Source organism: Oreochromis niloticus, linkage group LG10 (assembly GCF_001858045.2).
Source record: "Oreochromis niloticus isolate F11D_XX linkage group LG10, O_niloticus_UMD_NMBU, whole genome shotgun sequence".
NCBI lineage: Eukaryota > Metazoa > Chordata > Actinopteri > Cichliformes > Cichlidae > Oreochromis > Oreochromis niloticus.
Genome location: NC_031975.2, coordinates 1,261,198 through 1,273,758, shown reverse-complemented (window position 1 = coordinate 1,273,758; position 12,561 = coordinate 1,261,198). Strand labels below are relative to the sequence as shown.

Genomic DNA, 12,561 nt, shown 5'->3' with positions numbered 1-12,561 from the left:
CCTCCGAGACATTGGAGCAGCGGTCCCCAGCCTTTTTTCACGGACCGGCCTTTAAGGTGTCGCAGACAAATGCAACAAAATAAAATGATGAACGGTGGTATTTTGTAAATATAATAATAAACGTGAATTCACTGTTTAACTGCGTGGCCTAATTAGCAGCGTCCTCCTGAAATGCGCCAACACTGAGTAACATCCTCCTCTCTGCCCCTTAATGCTCTCTGGTCGCTATGGTAACGCATAAATATTTATTTCAAAATAAGACACAACTACAACACGGGAAAGACCCCGGGAAACCGAGTTAATGATAAAAACCCTAAAAAACCATAAATTTCACACCCGAGCCTCAGCTCTCGCGGCCCGGTACCAAACCACTCATGGACCGGTCCCGGTCTGTGGCCCGGGGGTTGGGGACCGCTGATTTAGAGCATCAAACATGGTAATTCTTGAATTTTTAACCATGATTTAGTTCCTACTTTACACCAGGTAAATATAAAATACAATTAAATACCACGTAGTCGGGCTTTATAGGTGTAGTCCATCATTTAAGTATAATTGTCACAAAATATTCAGTGGCTGTATGAGCACCAAAAAACATGGATTTTCAGAATAAAAGTCTTTTATATATCTTCTTTCTGCATATGTTAGCATAGTCTGCATCTATGCCCATCATGTTGCTGTACTGGTGCTCAGCACAGATTAGTTATTAAGTTTGAATATTATGTATTATATTATTATGAAAATTAGAAGATGATCTTGATCAGTTAATGGAAATATAAAACAGCAGTAAGATTTTATGTGTTTAATCTGATTGAAATTACCGCGCGGTATTATCGTATCAGATGTAACAAGCAGATAATTAAAGAGATGAAGAGACAAACTTAAAAGGCCTTAATAGGAGCATCTTTCTCATTGAAGCACCTGTGCAGGCAGCTGATTGCTAACTGTTTCCACGGCAACCACTACTCACTACATCTGGACAGCCATCGGGATCCCCACACAGGAGATTTATGCAAATCACAAACACAGGTCAGTAATCTGCGCTCTGAGACAAACGCTAAAAGCTGTTCGTTTTAGATCAATGTGACATTTACAGTAAAGATTTTCAGTCAGCTGCTCTTGTGTGCAAAGCCTTTTTTATGATCTTTTTATTTCCACTCATAACGCGGCTCTGGGGTGTGTTACAGTCCGATAAGGCAGTGTTCTTCATAAAGACATAATTAGGAGCTGTTCATACCAGTGAGGACGGCAAAGATGTGTTTACTGTTTTTTCAGCACATAGTTTTGCTTTATTATATTGCTTGAGACTATGATCCCATGCAAGTGTTTACTGCTGTATATATAGTTATGTTTGTCACATTGTTTGAAATGATTTACAGACAGACTATTTTTTTCCTTTAACGGCCATGTGGTGGGATGATGACAGGCACTCTTCTTGTGTTTGTGGTCACTGGAACAGAAACTCTACGAGCAATGACAAAAAAGCAACGCTGCCAAAGAAGCACCACAAAAATGTGGTTTGGAAAACGTCTGAAGACTACAAAGACATGAAAGAGAAGTTTGAGATCATCGAAACTTTTCACTGACTTTTGAATAAATTAAAGACAAATATCAGCATGCTGACATGGCAGTTCAGCGAGCGCAGGTTTCCCATGTTCACCAACATAAGATGAGCTAATAATCAACTATTTTCATCTAGTAGGTTTGAGAAACTGTGTGTTTTACTTTATTAAAGCACAGATAGTCTGTGCTGATATTTATCTACAGGACAGCAGTTCAGGGACTTGTCACTGGTCCTGACACTTTATCAAGTCCAAAGAGGTACTTTGAAGGAAAGTTTTATCATTTACAACATCCACGTCTACTCGCTTCTTTGGTTATATTAAAGGTAGAATGGGAGGTCCCTCTTCTGTGGAACCAGGACTACCAGTTTGGACTGGGAGACAGGCACCCGCTCTGCTTTTAAGATTAAAACTTCAAACTTTCCTTTTTAGTAAAGCTTATAGTGAGGGCTGGATCAGGTGGCCTACAGGCTGCACTCAGTGTTTCTTCTGCACTCACTCATTGCACTCACTATATATTCATACACCACTGTGCATCTAATCATTAGTTATCATTAATTCCTCTTCGTCCTCGGTGTGTCTTCTGCCATTGTTGGTCTTTGCCTTTGTAAACTCAGTGCAGCTACATACTTGGACTGCAGTGCCTGCTGACAGATGCTGTGGTGTACAGTGTATTTTATTCATTAGCGCTGTATTCTGTGTGCGTCCTTGCTTCTAACTCTTCTGTCATGTCTCACTAAGCCACTCCCACCTTTCCTGCTTTCCCGCCAGTCGCATCACATGATTTTTCCCCCCGCTCATCTACGCTTCACTCCCTTTGTGAGTGCCCTCATGACATGTACTGTGGGAACAAAGACCATTCCTTGCCTGATTGTCTTTGTGCTCTTGCCAGAGCTTTCCAGTTACTCATAGATGTGTTCTTGTGTTTTTAACCCCTGTTTGCTAACCTGGAACTTGCAGCTACCTTTCTTTTCTCTTTCTGCTTGATTTGGAAGTTTTCCTGTTTGGAGTAAACTCCAAGTGGACTTTTACCTGCTTGTGTCTGAGTCATGCAGATTGGCTATTGACTGAAGGGCAGTCACACAACAACACCATTATAAAGATGATACCGTCATAAAAGTATAAACAAAAAAAGTCTGTGGAGTTAGTCCAACAAAAGATCTCAGTGTCCTCGTCTCACACTCTCGATACATACGAGATGAGACTGAGTGAAATGAAGATGTAAACAGAGACAGTCCTGGAAACATAAAACTATCAGAGGTAGACTAGCTGCAGCACAATGTGTTGGCGTATAGTCAGGAGCAGCTAGTAATATGCTTAAACATGTTAAAATAAAAAAGCACAAGTGATCACTTTATGACATAATCTTGAGGTCATGAGGAAAAAAGTATGAAGTTTCTCTTATGTAAGATCTGAATCCTGCATCTCCTGCGAGTCCCTCCAAACACCCCAGAGCGCCTTAAATGCATAATGATAGGAGTCTGTTGTAAGCGCTCGTTAGCATTTCATTGCGTGTCGTGTCTTTCATCTCTCCTGGTGACAGTGTCACAGTGCTATTATATAACAGCCATCTACTCGTGTCTCATTTGATCGGCACGCTCAGAAACATGTCTTAAGGGTGGAGTTACAGTTGGAGACAAAGGACGTGAGCCATCAGCGGCCTGTGTGGGATTTGTCAGAGCCCCTTAACTTCAACTTATCTATAAGTGGCCTCGATGTATTTGCTGCTTTGGCGCAGCAGTCGAGTCTACAGAGGACAGAGGACAGCCGCCTGAGACCTGAGCTGTCGCTCTGCTCGGGGCTGAAATGCTCAGCGGTTTACTTGTTGGAGACAACACTGCAGACTCTGTGACGATGCTCTGCAGTCACGCTGCGTGCTCCATAAATTTGACTAACATAGCTTTGAAGGCACATATTTCAGATTGTCACTTTGTTACATTTTTATTACAACCGTCTTGTCAAGAATGCACCACGAGTCCGTCGACACCCCCACGCAGACGTCCATGAACCGAGCCTTTTACTCTAATATGATGTCGACTCTCAGCGGGACACCCCTTCCCCCATTTTATCGCCTCCACGAATGAATGATGTGGCCGTTTAAAGCACCCAGCATCTCCTCGCACACAGAGGTTTCTAGAGACACACAGTGTAAATCCACTTGTAAAAGATCAGCGAAATGAGTTTTGTCTTCCAAACCATTGTAACTGAGACAAGTGTGAGGCCCGGCCTTCATTAGCTGGCTGCTAGCCAGACAGAGAGAGGAGGCAGAGCATGTCTACAAAGGCATGGCGGGTATCTGACTTAATAAGCGTATCATTACATTTTGCTTGCCTTAACTTCGAGCATATCCAGATCATTACAGAATAATAACCTTGTCTGAGAGGGGAAGGCAACCCAACAGACTGACAGCGGAGCTGTAGTGGTGCGAGCGCTGTGTGTTTCTCTCAGAGCCGTACCTCTTTACTGATGAAGGAGCTTAACAGGGTAACAATGGACCAGAAGAAAATGCCACAGCTCAGGATGACCTTTCTGTTGAAGCGGTCGCCCAGGTAACCAAAGATGGGAGCTGCCACCATGAAGCTACAGATGAAAACTGTGGAAAGAAAAGAGAAACAGAAAATGACGGTGACTGACTTCGATACACATTTACTGCATCAGCGGACTGCAGCTTTATATCACAGTGCTTCACTTATTAAGTCAAGACCCGTCCAGATCCAGTGTCTGATAGAAGTCAGCCAGAGACACGGGACACCTCTATTACACTTCACCTCACGAGAACATTAAACAGATACGATAACACGTGGGTAAATGTCAGTGAGATAACTTGCATTCAGCTAACGTAGCAGTTCAGAGAAGTGCAGTTTGTGATGTAGTCAAATAACGTAGCCCTGAAAGAGAGAAAATCAGGATGACATGTGGCAAATGTTACGAGCTCAGACCAATTAAAAAGGATGTGGAGAAAAGAAAGAATGACAGTGGGAACTAACCAGATGTAAGACAATTAATAGGAATATCTGACACTTGAGAAGCTCAGTGGTTGTGCGGCCATAAATAATTCCTCCATCTTAATTTCTTACAAGGGAACTTGTGTCGCAGTGAAACCAAGTGCTCCAAAATGTGCTTCCCTAATTGCCCCACTGCTGACTGCACGACCGCTCAGCCCTTGCAGGCTCTTAGTCAATATTTATGAGGCGGGCTAACCCAAACAGAGCTGAATTTTTAAACTGAGTTTTGTGTCTTTGCAAAGGAGAAAGGGCAGCAATGTTCCTCTTGACAGCGGGAGGAGATGGGGAGGCAGGCGGGAGTGTTTTGACACATCATCAGCATAAAGGTTCAGAGGAGCTGAGAGAGAAAAGGAGGAGGGGGATGTTATATAAGATACAGGCACCGCAGTCCCACAGCTGCTGAGGCCAGCCAGCGGGATAAGGGACAGTAATCAGATTAAAGCATAACTGTAGTTTTGGACATGTGATATTGTAGTCTGATAAATGGGAGAAAAAAAGGTGGTTTTACATAATGATGCTGCAGGTATTTACATGCAATAACTCTGGGCAGGCAGCGAAGCTGCACCCTGATAGGTTCACCATATTTGACTGAAAAAAATATATGAATATATGAAATTCATATGTGAAATATGAATTTTTTTGGATTAAAAGTATATATACATATATACAAAATTTTCCACAAAGAACAGTGTTGTTTGTGCGGGTGCGTTACATCTTAACATGTTTAATTATGTAAATTAAAAGTGCGTCATCACTTTATAGAAAATCTAAATCTGAACATTTGTTGGAGATCCAGCTCTGCTGTGTTATTTTTGGATAAGAATAATCTAATCTGAGAAAGGGAAATGTAATCTAAAATCTAATTCAAATTTAATTTCCACTGTTATTAATGAAGTTTAGGTTTTTACTGGAGCTGGGCGTGTTCCTAATGAGTAGCTCACATCTCTACCTCTCAGCCTCGCTACTCTCCCTCTTGTTGCCTGGGTTTCTCCGTCTCTCTGTCGCCTCCATCACCGACCATTTATTTGGCCACAGGCCTGTTGTGTAATACTAAATGACTCTGATGACTCCTGCCTGCAGGTCCAGGTCTCTAAAAGAGCTCTGCCAGCTCACCCTGCAGCCACAGCACTGCTGGAGTTACCCATCTGCACACACACACACACACACACACACACACACACACACACACACACACACACACAGTGCTACTGGTTCTGCTGTGCATACTGGAGATAAGTTGAGGGAGTAGGTCCATAATCAACCACCAGCAGCTGCTCCACGCGGGGACAGAGATCATTACTTTTAGTTCAGGTCATCAACCGGACCACACACACACACTCTCTCCGCAGATCTATTTTATGTAATTTGCTGATAAGTTATGCTATTTTCCGCGGCTCATTTTCACCTTTTAGCAGTACCAGCACAGTCGGGTCGGGTAAAAACAGTTTGCTCACAGCCTTTTTGCTTTTACAGTAAGACACATAAATCCTTTGTGCTGGTGCAAAAGTCTTTGAGGAAACGTCAGCTTTGGTGTAAAAAATGAAGAAGATGCTGTGGAGAGAAAAAAAGCTTCGGTGCCAAACTTGGCAAAAACAGAACAAATATCTGAAATACTGTTTTTAGTTTTGAGACGTGAAGGGCTGCGCCCAACCGAGCAAGTACGCAGCCCCTGCCAGGAACGCGTTTTCTCCCGAACCCGTTTGAACTCTGAAAGAAAATAATAAGACGATAAATAACAGCTACACTTCAGCTACAAATGGATTATTTTGTTTCTTGACACGAGGCGTAGGGATGTTGTCAGGTTGATTATTGTAAGAAAAAAAAAGGTACACTCAGTCAGTTTCTGCACTTTCTCTTATTAAATTCAGTCAAGTCAGAGTCAGCACTGATGACCCTGCTAAAGGTTCAGATCTAGAGATCTTGTTCTTGTTCTCTTTGACCGTATTTATCCATCAGATCGTCAAAGAGACTCATGTATTAATAATGCAGCTTTGTTTACAATGACAGATATCTCCTGCACTGATAAGGATCACAAGGATCACCTTTTCTTGTCAGTAATCCAGTGTTACCCAGCAGTTACAGGCTGGCAGAAGAACACGTGCTAACCTCTAAGACCAGGTTCACACTGATATTATGTGTAACCTTTGGTGCTCCAGGAAATTCCTTATCACTACAAAGCTTGTCTATAAAAGAGTACGACAGTTCTGCTGACAGGCGTCGCTCCCAAACAGGCCTAAATGTGACACATCGCACACTTGGAACAGCGAACTGTGACAGAGTGTGAATGGTTAAATAAACTAATGCTCAAACATTTGCTGTGATACCACAATGACATTATTGTTATATATATCTATATGTGTTTGAAGCACTCTAAATCTCAGATGTGTTTGTCTTGATTAGTAAGAAGTGACAAGAAAATAAATGCTTTCAGTCTATTTCAAGAGCTTGTAGGAAGGACAAACCAACCACGACTAACAGTAAGTCTTCACAGACACCAACGTCCCTCCCAGAACTCTGCAGCTCTTTAGGCAAACACACAGAGATGTTATCTCAATAGGAAAATGCAATTATTCATATCTAATATCTCATTTTGTTGTCAAGCACCTTAAATGGCCCCGTCGGGCATGATAACAGGAAAAGCCTGATTGACATAAAGTAAACTCTTGAATATGAAGCACATAAACCTCGCTGCCCACTCCTTACCCCGAGCATTCCTGAGCTCAACGCACTTTGATTTAAAGTAGTGTAACATCACAGCTCCACATGTTTGTGCGATCTCCATAACCACCTCCAAACACAAGACAAACTCACAGCAGGAAAGCCTGAGAGTCGACAACGACACACACTATAGATGTTTACACCGCAGGCTGACCTCGTTCACAGGGCAACGGTCAGTCTGACTACAGAGACGTATCGCGTATAAGCAGTATAACCCAGCAGTACTCGCAGTACTGTTTACTTCGTCTTTACTTGTTGGACACAGAAGAGAAAAGAATCGCTTGTAAGAGGCAGGAGATATTCATCATGATAATTACAGTGATCTCTGCTGGGGTGTAATTGTGATCATTGACAGTGAAGACATTACATAGTCGTCTATCTCTGAACCGAAGACTGCAAAACAACTTAAACAAGTCCTATAGGATCAGCTGTGCCTCTATCATTAGCTTATGGAACATTTTCCCCTCTATTATCCTAATAAACACTCACTCCTATTAAAACCATTGTTTATTTCTTCTTAGGCTGCGAGTCATTGTAAAGCCAGGCCAGCGACCTGAGTTAAGAAAACTATAGCACAGTGAATTAACAGCGAGGGCATTCATGAATAAATGTGTGATGGTGAGGATTCATAACAGCCTCACCAAGCAGTGTGAAGCAGTGCAGTCTGGTCTGCAGGGACCGTGCTGATGACTGTTTTTGCATTTTAAAACCTCTCTAAAGTCCATATATTAATTCTTATTTTCCATGTCCTTCATTCACATTTTATATAAAAAACAAAAGATTTAACCGGACACATTTTCTCTAGACGAGCAACAAAACAACACAAACCAAGCAAACTGAAGCCCTGATCTCAGTTTCCCCCGTGCATCACACACGAGTGCCATCCTCTCTGATGTTCTTCAAATAACACGCCGTGCATATTTCTCACAGTCTCTCAAGCGAGGAAGTTACCATCGTCTTTCACATTGGAGCGAGAAGACAATGGCTGAGTGAGAAGTCTATAAGTAGACACAATAGCAGCCACACTGGAGACACTCAAGTCTGTATTTCAGTCTAACATTGTCACAAAGACGCTGCACACAGGTGATTTGTGTCCTCAGTGAGCTAATGGCGAGTAAACAAACGCCGTAGCAACAAACGCCACTCATTCATGTCATCATATTTTAAACTGTTTCATTGTAAACTGGAAAAACTCTCCTCACATTATCATCAGTATATTATAGAGTAGGTTTCCTGGTGATTTGGACCCAGTCTTTGTAGAAACGTACTCGTGTAAAGCTGTCTTGTGTTTTCTGGGTTTCAGAGGACAGTAATGGAAATTTACTGTCAAGCTGAAAGTAACAGAAACTGAAAACAATTGAGCAAGCTGCACCACGACCCCCCGCAACACACACATTTTCCTGCTTCGCATGCCACACAGAGGGAGACTCTAAACACCGGACATCCAGCCATCACTTTGATTGGCCAACAGAACAATACCTCCAGGGATGACTCACTCCCTACGATTCAATGCCACTGTGAATACGGCATCGGGGGAGACGCAGACACACATATGTCGAGTGTGTGTCTGTGATTGATTCACTGAGCTGAAACGTTGCCCTGTGAAACACTAGATTCCCCTGAAGAGAGCACCTGTGAGGCTGTGGGACACAAAATGCTCATCAGCCTGTTTGATCCTTTTCCACAAAAACCCACTAAGGTGTTTCTCCCACTGCGCTAGAGATGATTAGCTTTTTTTTAATTCTGAGGGTGATTGGCAGCAATTTTCACTGGAAAAAGTGGAGTTAAAGGAGCTGAAGGAGACAAAAAAATAAAAACTGGGTGGTTTAACGCAGGCAGTGTTCCTCATTTCAAGCTCGCCCTGTAAGCCTTTACCTCCGAGATTTGACTTTTCAAGGAAATGGGATTTGTCATGGATTGAATTGCTCTTGCTTGGAAATAAAAATCTTTTTTTTTAAATACAGATCTCAAAGGGCCCAGAGTTTCTTTGTTCTGCTGTGCCCGAATGTGAAACTGAGGGAACTCTGTAAAAATGCACCTCAAGTAGAAGCTTAACACAGGGGAAAATGTCACATTTGAGCTCTTTACCCAAATAAATAGAAACCAATGACACGTAACATTACAAATAATTGCTACAGTGTTTTGTTGGCAACTCTCTAAAATCCAGATCGTATCATCCAGTCTCTTCCACGTATCCTTTTCAGGGTCGCGGGGCGCTGGAGCCTATCGCAGCTGTCTTAGAGCGAGAGGCGGGGTCCACCCTGGACAGGTCGCCAGCCTGTCGCAGGGCTAACACATAGACTCACACTCACGGGCAATTTCCAATTAACCTATCCCCACTAACTGCATGTCATGACTGTGGGAGGAAGCCGGAGTGCCTGCAGAGAACCCACGCAAACATGGGCGAACATGCAAACTCCACACAGAAAGACCCGGCCTGATGGTGGGATTGAACCCGTCCTGCTGTGAGGCGACGGTGCTAACCACCGTGCTGCCAGATCAGATCAATAACTCTAAAACATATCTATTCTTTTAGGCCTTATGAGCCGTTTCCCAGGCGTCATCGCTGCAGCCGTGAAAGCTGACAGTAAGGACGCTCTAACTAATTGAGGCACACCAGTTTCAGGAATTTGAATGTCTGTCAGCTGCCAGAGACTGAATTAGAGGAACCGGAGAAGCACATCCCTATCAGCAGGTCCGTACATGTCTTCAGGCTAGGTGTTGTCATTCTGCCACATTTAAAGCACTGCCATGTGTCACTGTGACCTGTTCACTGTGGAGAGGTGTGTGTGTAGGTGTCAGCGCTCAGTGCAGCTTCCATAAATACATCTCCCCTCTCCAGTTTCTGTTGACTCTCCTCCACCTTTGTGCCTCTGCCCTTTTCATTGTTACAACACTTGCTGCAACTGCAGGGATTTGTATGAAGAGCAAACGACGCACGAGTAACGTCTGTCGTTAAAAATAGCTTTTTTTACTTCTTTCTCGCTCTTGCATGAGACCATATTATCTCTATTATCACGTTGGATTAAATCATCGTTTTTTTTAATCCCGAGGAATGTCAGAAATGTCACCCTGGAGCTAATACAGGACAACAATTCATCCTTATAGTCTGTGGGAACCTTCTATTAATACTTACAGGATGCCATCGCTGTGTATCACCACGCCATGACTCACCTTACTGATGATAAAAAAAATGATTTAAATAACGCCACGATGATCCTTACCCTGAGACCTACCAGTTCAAACACTGTGTTGAAGGCACTGGTATTGATGTGGAAACAGGTAACCCAACCCTGCATACCACAGATGTCATCACACACAGAATATGTCAGGCACTCCAAACACATCTAACCTTTCTCATAAATGGGAATCTAGTTCCTGTAGAGGTTTTCCTCTACAATTTCTGACACATTCACAGACACGCCATAGATAGAGGCTAAAAAAACGAATCTGTCCACAATACTGGACGCCCACGGCTCTGTAACTGGCACCAGATGCACTCTGACGCTCAGCTTTCACCCCAAGATGAGCCTGGTTCTGCCGGGAATTCTTCCTGTTAAAAGGGAGTTTTTCCTTCCCACTGTCGCCCAAGTGCTTGCTCATAGGGGGTCATATGATTGTTGGGTTTTTGTCTGTATGTATTATTGTAGGGTCTACCTTACCACATAAAGCGCCTTGAGGCGACTGTTGTTGTGTATAAATAAAACTGACAACACGACCAACTACATCTGCAGCGAAACCACATTGTGCTTTAACTTGTTCTTAACACCGTCGATCTTTCACAATAAAAGCACCTGATTAAAATTGTGCTTAGAAAGGTTTTGACACGTAGCTGAAGGTCAGTTATACGTGACGGGGCCGAGCATTTCTGAGGAAATTCTTCAAGAACATTCATCGTATCCAGGAAGAAAGACAAAGGTAAATAACAACATCAACACTGGACACAGTTAATATTATGTAATGGATAGCACTAAATTTGAACCATTTCGGTGTTAATAACTATCATTGTTTGTATGTATTTTTCTATCTTTCGCTCTAATTTCTCCAACAGCATTTTCAGGGTTGTGTTACTTTTGGAAAATAGTCAATAAAAATGTAACTGTGCAATTACAGTAACACAGAGATTAAAATGACATCATAGCTTTGCTGGTGAATCACGCTGACCAAAACTTATGAGCATGTGTTTATTGAACAGATAGGAATGTGGCGTAAACTAAGCTTCAGTCGTCTTCTAATCATTGGTGTTTATTACACTGTGGCCTCACAGTGCCGTGTTTCTATCAGGTGTGCAGGACTGGTGGGAGTGGCAGCTTTGTTGTTCTTCCCATAATGATTAATGGACCTGCCTGTGGAGGGTGTGACACATAACTTAGTAGGACACCAATGCACGTGACTGAAACTCAGACACTCGCAAACATCATTTTGCTGCCTGCTGGATTCTCCTTCATGTGGAGCCCCAACATTTCTGCATGCCTTACATTTCTGATCACCGCTAATTCGCCAAGAAACCCCTCGGCTCAGATTACCAGTGCTCCCTGATAAATACCACATGAAGCCTGGGAAATACCCGCACGGCACGGTTTCTGTCAATCTGAGCAGCTCATACTGTACCCGCAGAAGCTGCCATCGAGTGCAGTTGTACTGTAACACCAACCAAAAAGTCTTTTCAGTCTTTTAACTACAGCTAAGGGCTGGTGAGTTTTCACTGCTGCTGCATCAAATGTTTCTTCTACCTGCTCAGTGTGAGAGCTGCAGCTGGTAAGAATCACACAGCTACAAATACCGGCCTGGCTGGCTGGCCCGTGTTCAGTGGAACATCATCTTTTACACATTACTGCGTATCAGAAGCAAACACATATGCTGAGAATAAAGAAAGGTGCTTCTTGAAATTTTTTAGGATAGAAAAAAAGTATCCAGATGCGCTTGCTGTGATGCTGCAGACTTGTACCCAGGCTGCAGCATTAAGGAAAACAAGCTGTCGGCACCGAGCTGACATCCAGCAGCTCAACACTGTAGTTTGTCTTCCCTGCAGTAACTACGAGAGCAGCCAATTTAATGACAAGCTCCGGCTGAAACGACGGCGCCCGTGTTTACGTTTGTGTTCAAGCATGTCGCTGTTGGTTTGGAATTAATCGAATATCAAATATAATAATTACACATAGTCCACATTAAATAAATGAAAGCAGATCAAATGAGCATGCAGCAGCCCCAGCTCTGACCTTCAGAGGCTGAGGTGTGGGGAGTGTGCATGTGTGGGTTCTTAATTGATCTGTTTATGT

The 12,561-nt window shown here is 43.0% G+C and overlaps 1 protein-coding gene across 2 annotated transcripts in view; it reads right to left on the bottom strand.

Annotated features, from left to right (window-relative positions):
• spns2 (SPNS lysolipid transporter 2, sphingosine-1-phosphate) overlaps positions 1-12,561 on the bottom strand; it is a 57,693-nt gene that overhangs the window by 22,693 nt on the left and 22,439 nt on the right. For both annotated transcript variants that reach the window (XM_005462999.4, XM_003458030.5), the window contains exon 3: positions 4,016-4,152. In XM_005462999.4, coding sequence (XP_005463056.1) covers positions 4,016-4,152 — 137 coding nt within the window. The remainder of the gene's footprint in view (positions 1-4,015; positions 4,153-12,561) is intronic.